The sequence below is a fragment of the Lolium rigidum genome, chromosome 2 (assembly GCF_022539505.1).
Source record: "Lolium rigidum isolate FL_2022 chromosome 2, APGP_CSIRO_Lrig_0.1, whole genome shotgun sequence".
Classification (NCBI taxonomy): Eukaryota; Viridiplantae; Streptophyta; class Magnoliopsida; order Poales; family Poaceae; genus Lolium; species Lolium rigidum.
Window position 1 is genome coordinate 29,733,768 of NC_061509.1, and position 17,138 is coordinate 29,750,905.

Consider the following 17,138-nt stretch of genomic DNA (forward strand, 5'->3'; position numbering starts at 1 on the left):
GTAGTACTGTATTTAGGAACAAGGCCTAGGGATTACACTTTCACTAGTGGACACTCTCAACATTGATCACATAAGAGAATAGATAAATGCATACTCTACACTTTTGTTGGATGATGAACACATTGCGTAGGATTACACGAACCCTCAATGCCGGAGTTAACAAGCTCCACAATAATGCTCATGTTTAAGTAACCTTTAGTGTAAGATAGATCAACGAGACTAAACCAAGTACTAGCATAGCATGCTGCTTGTCACCTTCATGCATATGTAGGAGGAATAGATCACATCAATATTATCATAGCAATAGTTAACTTCGCAATCTACAAGAGATCATGATCATAGCATAAACCAAGTACTAACACGGTGCACACTGCTTGTCACCTTTGCACACATGCGGGAGGAATAAAACTACTTTAATAACACATCACTAGAGTAGCACATAGATAAATTGTGATACAAACATCACTGCAATCATAAAGAGATATAAATAAGCACCTCACTATGCCATTCAACATTGAGTAAGTATTACTGTGAAATCTAGCCTAAGAGACCCACACGGTGCACACCACTTGTCACCTTTACACACGTGGGACGAGGAGTCTCCGGAGATCACATAAGTAAAACTCACTTGACTAGCATAATGACATCTAGATTACAAGCATCATCATATGAATCTCAATCATGTAAGGCAGCTCATGAGATTATTGTATTGAAGCACATAGGAGAGAGATGAACCACATAGCTCTACCGGTGCAGCCCAGAGCCTCGATGGAGAACTACTCACTCCTCATGGGAGCGACGGCGGTGATGAAGATGGCGGTGGAGATGGCGGCGGTGTCGATGGAGAAGCCTTCCGGGGGCACTTCCCCGCTCCGGCGGGTGCCGGAACAGAGATCTGTCCCCCGGATCTTGGCTTCAGCGACTTAGTCACTTACTTAATATAACTCCATAAACAAGTCTTACTTGGTGACTTGTTCTTTACAAAGTAATACCCAATAAAACCCTACATGTCATCAAATAAGAACAATATCACCTTGGAAACTACTTTGAGTCCCTCCAAGATAATAATCAAATTCATGTCATATGGGTACTTAATTCAAAGCCAAATAGTAAATTAATCAACCAATGTTCTAGGAACAGTATTAAAATTGCTAATGCACCACAACAATCTTTTAAGTTCCTTGAATATATTCCAGTAGTAATTCAAACAAGCAAATCCTACAAAGGAGATTGAATTCAAAACTGAATTTAAATAAGCAAAGTTAAAACAGAATTCAAAACAGAATAATAATAAGAAAACAGAGAAAAATGGAGAGGGGCTTACCTGGCCGTAGTAGCCCAACTAGGAAGCCCAGCAGCAGCCCATAACCAGCCCACCTAACAGCCCAAATAACCCTTCGTTAAAATATCGTGGAGGAAGTCATCCTCATCCCCTTCCTCCCGCATGCCGGCCAGCACGACGCCGTGCCTTCCTTCCCTCTCTCGCTGTCGACGTCCCAGGGCTCCAATGCGTGACGAGGCATGCCACCGAGCCCTATAAGTACCCTGGACAACGAAATAGCTCCGTTTCCCCTATTTCCTCTCCACGATTCATCTATGCCGAAACCTGGCTCCGCCAGTCTCCATTAACGCCGGCGATAGAGGCCTCCCTGAGCCAAGCAGAGCATACCATCGTGACCGCCGTCGTCGACAAGCCCAGTCCACGGGAGGAATTGAGCTGAGGCACCCGAAATCGACGCCGGCGAGATCATCTTCTCCGACACTGGCAGCTGCGAATTCCGGCGTACCAAGCCTCCCTGAGCTTCACCGAGCTCACCAACAGCCTCAGGTTGATCTTGCACATCTCTGGAGCTCATTATTTCGAGTTATTGATGCGAATAGCTAGCATTAGATAGATGGCCGGAGTGCGCCGCCGCGGTACCTCACCGCTGGGCATGCTCCGATGACCTATTCGGAGCGGCGCAACCACCATCGCGTTCGTCTCGTCGCCCTCTTTCCAACGCACCTACACACGCCCCCGCGGGAAAACGGCAACGCCGGCGACCATCGGCGACTGGACGCCGGTCACCGTAAGCCATGAACAGCCAACGATTTTGACTTGGTCCACGCTTGCGTGGCGTCTGACGTGGACCTCTGGCCCACATGTCAGTGTCTCTGTGGGTAGAAAGCCAGGTAGATTTAGTATTCTGTTTGTTTTAAATTCAAATCCTATTTAATTACTGCAACTTCAAGTAAATTTAGAAAATTCATTAAAATTCAGAAAAATACAAATTAAATATCAAAATGTTCCTAAAAATAAAATCTACCCAATAAAAATATAATATAGAATTTTTATTTTCAATAAAAATTTAATTATTTTAAACTCATTAATTAAGTCTTTTCTTTTATACTTGATTGAATTAAAATTCAATAAATAAGGAAAACTTTAAAAATTAAAAAGAAACCAGTAAACAAATAAAGAAAACTTTAAAACTAATTTCTTTATTTGTTATTTTATTAAATCCTTATTATAAGGATTTAAACCCTAATTGTCTTAATTATTAATTGTTCTAAAATAGAAAAATGCCAAATCCAATATTATTTTTATTTCAAAATTATTAATAACTTTAACTTTGCAAACAAGTTATTAATTCAAGAATTTTAGGGTAACTAAAAAACCCTAGTTCCATAAGGGGAGAAAACTAGAAACCTATCATTTAATGAGAAAACCTAACCCCATTAGGAACCCTAGTTCCATTATTACATGAGAACCTTAAATTGTTTCTAACCTAAACACTAGGTTAGAACATGTGATCATGGTACCTTCTTTCAAATCGTAGAACCATAGTAGCAACTAAATACATGTCTTGGCCACATAAAATGTAGAAGACCTATCACTAATATATGGGTATTCCATGTGTTCATCTTCATAAGACCTAGATAATCAAGTAGGGTGAACCAAGTGTAAACCCTAGATTCTATTACCAAAACCATCATCATCAACTATCCATGCTTAGCATCACACCATTGTGATGAACCCTAGTAGCAACCATACCAATTATTTAGCATCACCTAACCATATTCCACTAAACCCTACCAGTGTTGGATACTTATCAACCATCATAATTAGGAGTCATTCATTCCTTACTTAGTGGATAAAATAGCAAACCCTAGACAACCTCAACCCTAATTGCTATACTTCTTATTACTAAAGAAGTATGTTCTTCAAAAGTTATTCTTTTGAAGTAAACATAAACTCAATATCAACCCTGCCTAATAGGATCAATAGACAATAGCCATCTATCACCAGTAAGGTATAACAAACCTTGATAGCACCCATGTGTAAATAATTGCTTAAGATGCTTAGGCTTAGCTCAACCTTTACAACTTCTAGATGCTGATAAATCCAACCATTGGATTAGGATCCATCTACTACTTACTCCAGAAACCAATTAGAACCATAGAAAACCATAGAACCCCACAAACCTAATTATCATACTTGTTCTTTATATGAGAACATGTTCTTCAAAAGTTATTCTTTTGAATTATATAATAAGTAATCATTAACCATGCCATATAGTACTAAAACTGACCACTGTTCTTTACTTGTTAACATTATGCCAATTATCATTCTTTGTGTGCTCAATTGATTACTATGCTTTATTATCTACCTATTTATAATACCAAGTAACCACACATGATTAAAAACCTTGTTTGTGAATCACTCTAAAAGTGCAACACACCCTAAACCAAATCAATACAACTCACTAATCCTAAATCGTCGGGGTTAGGTCACGTTTAGAGCGATTGCATCTCATACTTATGCATTATTGCATTCTTGCCAATCTTTTAAACATCGTCCTTACCGGACGATGATGCTATTTCAGAATTTGGAGTTAATGCGTATCGAAGACCTTGCCTGCATAATCTTGCAGTCAAGAAAGGCAAGTTCATCGCTTGCTCATGTCATTTGAGTATTTTTACCAAATTACTTGCAAAGTACTATGTTTATCACTATTGCATAAAAAAGCAAAACCACTATTTTCATAACTATGAATATGACTATGTGGTGGGCAATGGAACCATGGATTGTGTTGATATGGTGGAGGTTCCATTGCAAGGGTTTATATCCATCTAGGATTAACAACAAATGTCGTCCAGTGATTCTTGTGCCGTATAAACCGTGTTCACCATAAGATCTGGAATGGGACGGAGTAGTCAAAAGTGTTTCCACCTCTCGTTCATCAACGGATGCGCTTTACCGTAGTACACTTGTAATCCAAGGGGGCAAGCGGTGAGGCTGGGGAGTCCTAAGTCCCCACGGCATAGTCCGTAATACACTTGTCACCCGAAGGAGCAAGCGGTGAGGCTGGGGAGTCCTAAGTCCCCACGGTATTGCGGTCTATGATGGGTTGCAGCTACCAACGAAGGAGTTTATGGTAAGAGCCCAGAACTGTTGTCGTGGTCGGGGTTCACCCGTGAGTGGGAATAATGGGACCGACGAGGACCCAGGGTCGGGGTATGCAACAAAGGGTGGGTGTTCGAGGTAGCGGAGGAACATGATTGACTAGGACCTTATACCGGGCCTCACACCAAAGGAAGTGTGGACGGGAAAGCTGCCCGATTGGCACCAAGGTTAAGATCTCTTATGGGTAAAGAAACACACCTCTGCAGAGTGTAACGAATTGTGACCAGTCACTCCTGTTCCGGGATATGGAACTGCGAACGCTGCCGGAAAGAAACTCCATGAAGTTCTAGTCAACCGGTGAAGGCTGACGGACATAGCTCTTCTGAATAAAAGCAACCTTTTGAAGAAATGGTTATGAAAACCTGCATTAGTATTGGACTTTCTGGTCTAATGCTGTAGCTAGTGCATTAAACACCTCTTTCCTATAATGAACTTGTTGAGTACGCTCGTACTCATCTCACTCTTAAATCCCCTGCTTAGGTATGGAGGCATCAAAGGAGGATCTACAATGCAACTCGAAGGCCGAGGAGTCAACAACTACTTCAAGGGACAGGTCCATGTCAGGAGAGTCTGATACCACATTCAACAAAGAGAAAACCTAGATTAGCAATAGAAAGGAACTAGTTTCCTAAACCTAGCTCCTATTTAGCTAGAATCTATTATTAGCCTCTTTAGCTAGTTAAATATTCTACCACGGGAGTTCGTGATAGGATTAGACTACGAGTCGTTTTTCTTGCGTTTATTTGCAGTTTTACCTCATTGTAAAGTAGGAGGCTGTGCTGATCTTCTGTAACAGAGTCGGAGTTGTAATTCTATAGACATGCCTTGGACCCGCATATGTTTCTGTTGTACCACTCTGAGCGATGTAATACTAGTGGAACGGTGTTTCATTGGTGTTATATCAGACTTGCATACTACACCATGCAGTGATATGCCGGGTCACCACAACACCTCCGTACGTCTTCATGTTGCGGGGCGCGTCCGCTGCCCCGGCTCCGTGGCCGCATCAGCCACTGCCTTCATCTCCGCTTCCTGGTGGACTGCGCCTTGTACGTACATGCGGCTCAGTACAACTAAAATGGTTATTAGGAAGGAGGAAATGTATCTCATTCCGGTGGCGCGGCCTCCATTTCTACGGCCGCCGGCATCACAAGTGCACGCCGATGGGCTGCATATAAGAAGCTCCAGCTGCGACATCCTCGTCGACAGAGTCAATCTTGTTCGCCGCGGACTGTGGTGGCGTGAAGGAGCAGGGCGTCCACGGCCATGGTCGATGTGATGGCTTGCCTCGTCAGTGTTGCGGGTAGCGCCTGACGGCTACCCTTGACGCTTGATGTGCATCATGGCGCGGCGTCGTGTCGCTGCCAGACACACCGTGTTGCGAACGTCCGCGATGGGCAACCTTCGTCTTCAGCTTGTGTGGCGCGCGTCCACTGCCCCAAGTCTCTTGTTAGGCGCGTCGTCCGCTGCCGTCTGTTTTCTCCTCGTCCACGTTCAGCTGCTCAGCTCAATTTATAGGCGAGTGCACGGGCGCCGTTGCAGAGTTGTTATACTGTTGCTTTATTTACGGCTCGGCCGCAGGAGACGTGCTTATCTTATCCCGCAGCTAGCCAGAGCCTCGATCATTCATCAGTTAACCAGATTTCCGATCGACCGGCACGAGGGTGGTGCGGGACGCACACGACGCGGACGTGGCGCAAGAACACGGACGTGTTGCACTCGACCTCCGAGACGCTTCCGCTTCCAAGCCTGGCCTGGATGCATACCATGAACATGTACACGTACGTATACGTCCATGACCCATGTCACATCGTTAGCTAGCAAGGATGAAAGGATCAATCGATGTGCATGTATATCATCACACGCTTAAATAATAGATTAGCATAGGCAGGCACACGTATTTATACGACCAACCAGATCTCATTTTCTTGAGAAAGTATCCAACTTTGACAGTTGCACCTTCTGTATTTGCACTTCATACACACCACTATATCATGTGATTTTTATTTGCCGAGTACAAAATCACGTTGAACAAGGGGAAGATCTCGACTGCAGAACATACCAGAGGCAGAGAGGGAGCATCTGATCCAGAACCTCGACATGTCCTTCATGTCGATCGACACAAGAGGAAACATTATCCCTAAAACCCCGGAAGCAGGATATATGGTGACACATGCCTTCATACTGGCGAACAGGCCACCCGCAGGAGATCCAAGAGAGGCATTGTATAACATGGCTTTGGCAGGAGTTGGAGTCATGGGGACAGCGTTTGCGAGTACAAGCACACCTCCCGAAGATGCTGCAAGGCAAAATAGTCCACGACCTACAGTGGCAGTGCAAGAACTCCCAAGAACGTCGGCAAGAGACACAGCGACGCAAACACGGGTCGACAGGGCGCGACATGAGAGGAGAGAACGTCGGCAGTCACCTGAAGTAGATGATAAAGATATGTGTGGACTCCCCTGTTTCACTCGACGAGTCCGTAAAACGCGAGTCCCGTCTGATTTCAAGTTGCCTGACAGTTATAAGAAATTCGACGGATTGCAAGATCCTGAGGTTTGGTTGGTTGATTACTTGGAAACAGTAAAACTGACGGGTGGAACTAAGGCAACAGCTATGCAAAGTATCCAAGTGTATTTAAGTGGCGCAGCTTGATCATGGATTAAGAAGCTACCACCTGGGTCTATCGACAGTTGGGAAACGTTCGAGGATCTGTTCGTAAAGAATTTCTTATCCACATGTAAGAAACCTGCATCAATAGAGGAATTGAGAGCCTGTCGACAGAAGTATGACGAGTCGATGAGGGAGTACATACAGAGGTGGAACATTATCAAAAACTCAGCAGAAAATATATCTGACGAGAGAGCGATAGATACTTTTGTCGGTGGGATCCGAAGAGAGGATTTCATCGAGGACATAGGAATGACTAATCCAAAGACAATAGCAGCACTCATGGAGATAGCGAATCGTTGGGCAGATGGAGAGGATGCTGTCAACAACAAGCGACATAGGTCACCTGAGGAGGATCGTAACAGAAACATTCAAAACAGACGGCATTTTTCTTGCCAGTTTTCAGATCACGGCGGTCCCGGCCAAATATCGGCCGGCTTCCGAGGAAATAATGGAGGAAAAAATTGAGATGATTATCAAAAGAGTGGTGAGCAGCGTAGTGACTACAGGGATAGTCCCCGTCCAAATAGGCAAAATAATGGTCCAAGGTTCTAGATGCCGTATATATCTCCCGAAGATATGATGAACGGACCATGCCAAATGCACTTTTATCTCGACAACAATGGAAAGAGGTAGTCAGGACACTTGAAGAAAGACTGTCGAACTTTTCAGGCGTTGAACAGGTTTGCAGGGCATGCCAATGCACAGACAGCAAACAGATACCCTCAGGGGCCAAGGAGTGAGGTTCATCTTCCGCCTCCTCCCGCATTTACGGACGAAAATCGGCATCAGCTACGAATAGCGGCAGCTCCACATCCTTATATCGACACCAACGGTGCGGTCTCGAAAAAATATTACAATGGTATACCCATTTCTTTGCATTATCTTAACGAAAAAATAGGTTCAACTTAGTTAGGTATTATAAATGAATGTGAAATATTAATATACAATGATATATCAATAAGTAAATGACATGTATTTTTTGAGTTTAAAATATGAAATATAAGAGTTTAGCATAAATAGACATTTGCAACAAATTCGAACTCATTACATGCCAACAACTGATGGAGTTGTGCCAAAAGCCTCCTTCTTGGTGGCCATAACGTAGGACATTAAGCCACTACATTCTATGAGTGCAGATGATATCGCTCCCATCCATGTGTGCAGATGATATCGCTCCCATCCATGTGTGGTTTTTGTTGCCTTCTCCTCTTCATTTTTGTGTTATTTGCTTCAACCAAACGGTTTGTAAATGACGTTGGACCAATCACTTGTGAAAAGAAAGGGTCTGTATCTCCCTCTCTTACTTTATGAGCCTCGCCTCTTAACCACCAGGTCAATAGATATGTCTGTGTGTGGGTCTTGCAAGTGGTTCACCTATTAACCCGGTTCCAGTAGCTCACGCATGTAAAAATTTAAAATCTAAGAGAAAGTTTCTCATAATTTCCCCGTTAGTTATGCTTTTGCGCCAATTTTTTGGCCTCATACAATGATGTGGTTGAAATTAAAATTTTAATCTTGTTTCATGCTACTTGGGCACGGGACATGGATTGTGAAAGCTTTGGTTCAAGGGAACACAGTAAAACCCAAAATGTCGCATTTCCGCGCTTAGGCGACAGTTAAAAAAATGCTAGACGTATGGGAAAATGAAGTGCGTCACCTTTTTCACTCGTCACAAATGCTTCACCATTTGTAAGTTAGGTGCAAAATCCTTCCAAGTACACGCATTTGTAGATTAAAGGACGGCGGAATATATAGTGTCACAAGAGATATGTTGATGCTTAATTTTTTTTCTTTTCCGGAATTAGGTTCCCATTAGTACCGCAAAATACTTAGTTACAATCATTGCAAATAATTCCTTGAATGTGGTCATCATCATTTCGCTTCCATCCATCATTTTTAAGATAGTAAATTCCATTACATGGATATGGATGTCTTCATCATCAGTTTGTTGATGTGGAGCTTTTAGGGCAAGATTTCTTTAAAAGAAAAGCTACGTGCTTTTCTTAATACGTGAACTTATGCATATCAAACTAACTAAAAAATAAATCATATTTAGGAAAAAAACATCCTAGATGTGGTCGTATTCTTGAACACATCTCTCCTCTTCACGGATCGATCGCGTCGGGGTTAGAATATCTTCGTGATATGAACAACCTCATCAGTCTTCACCGATCTGCACGACATCATCCAAGTGTCGCAAGTTGACGACCTCAGAGCACATCCAAAAGAGAGATAAGATCAACAAAGAAGCGGGATAAGAATAAGCTTTGTAGAAGGGATGAGTAACTCCTCCAATTGTTGTACATACATGTTTTTTTTTTTTTGAGACAATTGTACGTACATACATGTAAAAATAACAATTTAGAAAGGAGTATTGCCAGGCCAATAGAAGCCAAATCCCATCAAGTGCCCATAAGTTTTTGGCCCGTTAAGAGCTGGCCCATGTAAGTGGTTAGGCTCCACTCTCTTGCCAAAACCCTTCTTCCCCCAACCTCTTCTCCATCGATCGACAGCAGTAACGCCGCCATGGCCGCCGTCGCCGCGAGGTCGCGCGCCGCCGCCACCGCCGCGTGGGCGCGTGTACTCTCCCACCATCACGTTGCCGCCGCATCAACCTCGCCGCCTCACCTAGTCAACAACCCGCGGGTCCTACCCCCGCGCCGCCACCTCGCCTTCTCCTCTGCCTCCGCCTCCCCCGGCGGCGGCGGCGGATTCGGCGGCGGGAGTAGACCCCCGCAGTCGCCGATGCAGAACGAGCGGGTGATCTACGAGCTTCTGGCGGAGGTGGAGCGGGAGCGGAAGCGGGACCAGGAGGACCGGAAGAAGAAGGGGGAGGAGGTGGACGAGGAGGCGGAGGCGGCCGAGGACTTCCTGGGCGTCAAGCCGCTCATCGAGAAGCTGGAGCGGAGGAAGGCAAAGGAGGCTCGCATACCCGACGACGCATTCTGGGAGCCAACCGACTCCGACAGCGACGAGGACGACGAGCGATTCTCCGCGGACTCCGTCAGGCGCCGCGCCGACGAGTTCGACCGCAAGTGCAAGCGCCAATCCGAGCTCCTACGCTCATTCGCCGAGGCCGGTAATAATAGTAGTAGCCACTTTCACATTTCGACCACATTTCTCTAGATTTGCCTAACAGCATGTGCGATGTTGCCGGACAGAGAACCTCGACGACGCTCACAAGCTGATGATGAAGATTGACAAGTTCGAGCAGCGCCATCTGGCTCTGCCCCTTGAGTACAGGGTCATCGGGGACATGATGAACCGCCTCAAGGACGCCACCGGGAAAGACCGCTTCATCCTCCTGCAGAAGCTCAACCGGGCTGTCAGGCTCATGGAGGTCAAGGAGGCGTATGACCCCAGCAACCCCGCCAACTTTGGCCTCATCCAGCACCAGCAGGTCGGCTCGCCAGACGACGTCATTGACAACGCGGGCTTCGACAAGGAGAAGCAGATGATCCAGGGGGCGATCGAGGACGACGAGGAGGAGTTCAACGAGGATAAGGAGAAGGATGATAGGCTCATCGAGCAGCTCAATTCGATTGAGAAGAAGATCGAGGACAAGTTGGCGGACCTCGATCATACGTTTGGTAAGAAGGGCAGGGTTTTGGAGGAGGAGATCAAGAATCTGGTGGAGGAGAGGAACTCCCTCACCGACAAGAAGAGGAGGCCTATGTACAGAAAAGTAAGTCATGTTTTATCACTGCAGTTTATCGAATTATCATTGCAGCCGCCACCATATGGCTGGGCTTCCCCTCAGCAATGTTCTTAATTTTGTTATTGGTATTGTGTGTACTAACACGTTGGTCCTTACACACTTTGCAGGGTTTTGATGTGAAGGTCATTGATGTTAATCGGACGTGTAAAGTTACAAAGGTGAATGCTCTTCTTCCAAACATTCATAAATCATTGTTATACATATTCCCTAAGATCCTATTCTGCATTGCTCTTCTCAGGGAGGCCAAATAGCAAAATACACGGCATTGCTGGCAACTGGAAACTACAATGGTGTTGTAGGTTTTGCAAAAGCTAAGGGGCCAACAGCCAAGATTGCAATACAGAGGGTAAGCATCTGCCCCTTTCTGAGACACATATAGAACTTATGTTTGAGCGATTGAAACAAGTACCCCCTCTCATTCAATGGTTGTTTGTCCCCAGTTAGCATAAATATCAGTCTCAGATGCATTATCCATTCGACTGTTTGCTTGTTTCCTTTGTCCTTTTGGTTGGTCATGTGGTATGTCCATGTTTGCCTTGAGATGCGAGTGACTGAGCTGTGTGAGCATGCGCAATTGTGTGTACACAGAGCTATTATAGGATTGATTGCGAAGCCTCTGCATATGTCAAACATTTTAGAACTGTGAACCCAACTTGCTCAATATGTTCCTCTTTATATTCTTGTTAATGCAAGATGTGTTGCTAAATCTGGTAGACTGAAATGATATTTGCTCCTGTAAAAATTAATTTTGTTTGCATGGTATGGCCTATATGATAGTTATGTCTAGTGAAATTTCTCCAAATAGTCATACTGAATTGTCAATCCTGCGTCTGTCCGTCTAACCAATGATTCTCATATACCGATAAGCTGAGTTAATACTTTTAGACTTCAGTGGATTTGAACACCTCAACTGAGTTGTTCAGCTCTTACATGAAACATTCAGCTCGACAGACTTATATGATTGTGTGAGCCTTCATATCTGTGGGTATGTAGGGGTACCATGCAGTTGATGGTGAAGCACGTGCACATTGTCTCTGTGAACTACTGAGTATGTTCATCTATATATTCTTGTTGATGCATGATGTGTTGCTAAATCTGTTAGACTGATATGGTCTTATAATTGGGTTTCATTTCCTTCCTCTTAAAACAAATCTTGTCAGTCCACTATGACCTTTAGGGTTGTTTATCTAGTGAAGTATCTCCAAAATATAGTCATACTTCCCTCTGAGTAATGCTTGCCTAGTATGCAGCTAGGTTAAATTACTTTTTGAATCTTAGATATAGGGAGTTAATACTTTCATGCTTCAGTAGGAATTCGACAGCTCAGTTGAAAAATTCAGCTCTTATATGAAACATGTTATTCTGTTTCCAGGCCTACGAGAAGTGCTTCCAGAACCTGCACTACATGGAGCGGTATGAGGATCACACAATTGCTCATGCAATTCAGGCCAAATATGAGAAAACAAAGGTAAACCCACGCACACACATGTTAGGGAACAAAATCTATCCTCCTCTTTACCACTTGTTCTATGACAGAACTTCTCTGACACGATCTCTGCCTGTTTGCATCTTAAGATCTACCTCTGGCCTGGGCCGATGAGAAGTGGGATGTGCGCTGCCGGCAGGACCGTCGAAACTGTGATGTACCTGGCTGGGTTCAGCAACGTCAAGTCGAAGGTGTGCTTCTGCTGTAGTACACACAGTTCCACCTATCACTCCATTTGCATCTGCAATGTGTTAACGTTGTGATTGTATTTTGCAGATCATTGGATCGAGAAGCCCACTTAACGTCATCAAGGCTCTCTTCATTGCCCTAAACGCCGTACGTGTCTATTACCCAAAATATTTAGTTACAATGCTACTGCGACGACTATCCCTCTGCGACGATTTTCGTCCTATTTTGCTTATTGATTATTCATCATCTGTTTTATTAATGTATCTGCAGATTGAAACACCCAAGGATGTGGAGAAGAAGTTTGGGCGGACTGTTGTCGAGTCATACCTGTTGTAGTCAGAGTCGTCTCTTTGTTTTTTTTTGGTGATCGGTCATGTCGGCTCTGCTAGATTTGGCGAGGGTAGACCAAAGGAAAGAGGCTGTGCCGGATCTGACCACGTGAGCTCTGTTTGTACTAGCTATTCCAGTTTTTTTGTTTGCCCCCTGACCGTTCCCTTATGATCGGTCGGGTACTGTAATTGTTGAAGCGATCCACAACAGATAGTAGGTGGTATTTATTCCCTATCTCTTTGGCAACATAACTTGGGGCACATCTGACAGATTCTGCCGTGTAATCCAGTTCTGAGATTACTTGCAAGGTTAAAATCATTTCATGGCTTGGTAGAAAGAAATAAAAAACACATGTTACGATTTGTTGCTTTCGTTTGCCTGATTGTTTACAAGTCTACAGGGAAGTAATCTGCTGGAACAGATATTAGTAGGAATGGTAATCTGCTGGAACAGATATTAGTAGGAATGGCAATGGGCCCCGTTCCCCGTAAACCTATGGGAAATTCATCTATTAGGAGATGGTTATGGGGAACTTTTATCCCCGTTATCTAAAATGGGGATGGAGATTAGAAGGTCTCCTATCCCTGTTCCATGTTATCCTCTGCTCTAGTTGTATATGCATATAAGTTGGTATACTCTTACATAAAATATGTTTTAAAATTGTGTTTGGTGGGTATATTTCAATAGTATTAAACATGTGATACTAATTTGTTGTCATCTTACCAACTGCATATTCAAAATGTTTATTATTTTTGTGTGTAAAATTGAAGATCATGAAATTATGAAAAAATCATTTGAATTTTGCTTCTTGATGGGAACCTGATCCGAACCCTATGGTGATGGGGATGGAGATGAGAAAAAAGTCTTCCCAATTGTTAAATGAGGATAGGAATGAGAAGAAACTCCCCGGTGGGGAGCAGACCTATTGCCATCCCTAGATATTACTGCATAAACAACTATCTTTGCATCGTTTGGTAAAGAATGTTCATGCATAGTGATGGAGGCAGAAGGAAAGGGTGGAATCTACTGAGCATTCCAAACATGAAGATGCATCTATGTAAGCGTTGCTACTGGTTGGCATAGCAGACTATATATCTGTATATCACTTGTATTACATACATGCCCATTATTCATTCATTCAACTTGGACTTGCATTATGTAGGAGTTAAATAGCAAGGATAATCAATCGCAGCACCAAAACTTGTACAACATATATGTGCGTGTTTGTTGGGCCGGGCCACGGTGCAGGTTTGTGCTGTTGTTTGTCAGCCTGGGCCGAAGCTTTTGGCCCAGCAAAAACGTGAGGCTCCGTTTGTTTGGTTTTATACGAGCCCAGTTTTAGCCTCACCACTTATCCACATGGTGATCTTACCTCTCACCTCCTCACCTATCACAAAGCCTCATGCCGCCGTTTACTAGCTTCGGCATGTCGGCGATCACGAAGGCAGACATCACCATGGCACCGCCGGTCACGCCGGTCAAAATCATCACCACGTGGCTGACCACGAAGGCGAAGAGCACCATGACACCGTCGGTTACGCTGGTCACAAGCATGGGCACGTCGCCGACCACGAAGACGAAGAGCACCATGACACAGTCGGTCACGCCGGTCACAAGCATGGGCACGTCGCCGACCACGAAGATCAAGACCACCATGGCATCGTCGTTCACGCCCGATCACAAGCATCACCACGTCGCCGACCACGAAAACGAAGACCACCATGGCACCGCCGGTCACAAGCATCACCACTTTTGTACATTTCATATAAAATGTTGTTTTTTCATAAAAACTTGTGTACGAACATAAAATTTATGTCAGAATTTTTTAACATTTTTAAAATTGTTTTAAAATTATTTTGCATAATGGGTGCAAATGCTCCTATGAGCCTAAACGCCTACTCCAGGTACAAGATTGCATCATAGGTTTATGAGGAGAGAGAATTCACTTTCCAAATATCAAGTGGAGAGACAAATCGCTTCCCAGTTTTGTGCGCATGTTTCCTTTTATGATTGGTGGTCCCCGGTTAATGTACATATATGTACAAAGCTTAATTGGGGTACCATGGTGCCTGGACACCATGCATCATGATTGTATAATTACACCGTGAGTCACTACGGGGAAGACGCCGTGGGCCGACGGCCCCGCACCGTCGGCACAGGTAAGCTCACCGTCGGCACCGTCTCTGCCGACGGTCACCGTCGGCGTACCGGCGTCGGCACAGATGGCGTCGGGGTTCGCGCGGGCACCGCTCGGCGTACCACGACACCGTCGGCACAGGCGTACGCCGACGGCTGGACGGTGGCCGTCGGCCTGCCCATCGTCGGCACACTCATCTCGCCGTCACGCCGCTGCCGTCAACGTGCCCCCTTGTGCCGACGGTTTCACCGTCGGCACAGTTTCATTTTTTTTTTTCCCAGAACCGGCGGGAAATCGTGCTGATTTGAACTGGAAAAAAACGCGCGCTGGGCCTGACTGTGCCGACGGTGTCACCGTCGGCACAGACCCTGCCATTTGGCACAGCTACGGGCCTGTGCCGACGGTGACACCGTCGGCACAGCCAGGTCCAGTTTTTTCTGATTTTTGCCAATTTGGCCTCGTTTGCTCAGAAAATCGCAGAAAATGCACATATTATAGGATTGAATATGCAGTAACATATATATCACCATATAGCACACGAGATATCACCGTATAGCACCAAATCTCACAAATATAGCATCAAATCTCACAAATAGCACAAATATAGCATACAAGACCATGGTACATACACCGGATCCACTACAAAGATGGAGCGTGTCATCATGTGCTAGTACAATGTAGAAACTATGGTGGTGCACCACCCGAGTGACGATCTAGCTACGTACGATCTAGCTCCGAGTGGGTGAAGTGAGGCCGCTGTATCTCGACGGTGCTCGGGGAGGTAGAACCACGACGAGAGCCACCGGAACCGAGAAAAATGCCGAGGTTCGGCGTAAGCACCGAGAGAATGGCGACCGGGGTGCATCGGCGTACCACAAGGAGTGTCGTTCCCGGATTCTCCCAATCCCTACATGTTGGAGGGAGTTAGCAACTTAGCCATGTCACACCAAGTTAGCAACTTAGCCAAGTTAGCAACTTACCGGGGTCAACCGACGCCGACGCTTGTACATGATATAGAACTCCTCCTTGGACGGGAACAACGGCGTCGGCCCCGGATGAGGTGGCTCGGGAGTGGTTCCTCTCGCACTCTGGGCCATCATGAACCGAGTGAAACTCTGCAAGAAACGGGAGAGATAGCTCAGATTCAAACATGGGGACTTATGATGTTTTGCAACCATAGAGATTGAAACTTACCGCCATCCGGTTGCTCGTCCACTCGGACATAGGCATCTTTCACAAGGTCATGCTCCTTAACCTTCTCGAGATACTCCTCGTAAGCTACCGCATAGGCCTCCTCGAGCTGAGTCTACAATTTCGAAATAATGCGTCTCATCAACATAGCCATTCGGGAACAAGAGTCAAAACAGAGGATGAAAGTGTGGATGACTTACATCAACCTCTACCCGAGAACGGCATGTAGTCCGCGAGGAGGTAGCGTAGCTGCCGGAGGGAGGGTAGCCTTGATCCGCGTGAAGTTCCTCCGAGGCTTGAAACCCCCGGCAAGGCAGGCGGGACGTCCATGCGGCTGGCCGGACCCCGCCGACGATCATCGCCACCTCGTCGACCGGCTCGGTCATAGGGTCCTCCACCTCTGGATGGAGCTTGGCGTACTCCTCACGGCATCTTTCCTTGTTCTCTTTGGCCTTGCCGTAGTACATCTCGGGCGCGGGCCGAGGCTCGTTCGGACCGGGCGTCACCAGCCTTCATGTGCGTCCACGCTTCCATCTCACCAAGTTCCCTCCCGAGCTTCTTCCCTGCATCACAAAACAAATGTTATGCATATCATCGAAAATCAAAAAAATGCAGCTTGTTCCATTTTTATATGTACCGAACGCTCCCGATAGCGATCGGTGCTGCTGCTCCCCGCAGTGTGTGTTCCCCGAGAACCACGGTTGGCCTTGTTCCGGTCGCTCACGGCCTTGAAATCGGGGTTTTCGCCGACCCAATTCTTGACCAACTCCATGAAGGCGGCCTCTTATTATTATCAGCCCAATGTGGTACAACCTGCAAAATCAAAACTCATTTGAAGAACAAACAATATAGTTGCAAGTTAGCCGCGGTACATAGAATCGCATTGACAATTACTTACCGACATGAACTCATCTATCGTCATAGCCGGGGCGAGTCCCTGCACAATCTCAGGCTTTGTGTACCTGAC

The 17,138-nt window shown here is 45.4% G+C and overlaps 1 protein-coding gene across 1 annotated transcript; it reads left to right on the top strand.

The window, feature by feature from the left end:
* Positions 1–9,646: 9,646 nt before the first annotated feature.
* LOC124686173 lies at positions 9,647–13,205 on the top strand. Its single transcript, XM_047220159.1, has 8 exons — positions 9,647–10,199; positions 10,282–10,805; positions 10,946–10,996; positions 11,077–11,184; positions 12,211–12,306; positions 12,414–12,515; positions 12,601–12,660; positions 12,784–13,205. The coding sequence occupies exons 1-8, from the start codon at positions 9,647–9,649 to the stop codon at positions 12,847–12,849; spliced, it is 1,560 nt and encodes a 519-aa protein (XP_047076115.1). The 3' UTR covers positions 12,850–13,205.
* Positions 13,206–17,138: the final 3,933 nt, after the last annotated feature.

Excerpts from the sequence above, each read along its gene's own strand:
- LOC124686173 (XM_047220159.1), top strand. The coding sequence starts at position 9,647 with ATGGCCGCCGTCGCCGCGAGGTCGCGCGCCGCCGCCACCGCCGCGTGG. Across the intron at positions 10,806-10,945 it reads GGAGGCCTATGTACAGAAAA|GGTTTTGATGTGAAGGTCAT; the intron begins GTAAGTCATGTT and ends CACACTTTGCAG. Across the intron at positions 10,997-11,076 it reads GGACGTGTAAAGTTACAAAG|GGAGGCCAAATAGCAAAATA; the intron begins GTGAATGCTCTT and ends TGCTCTTCTCAG.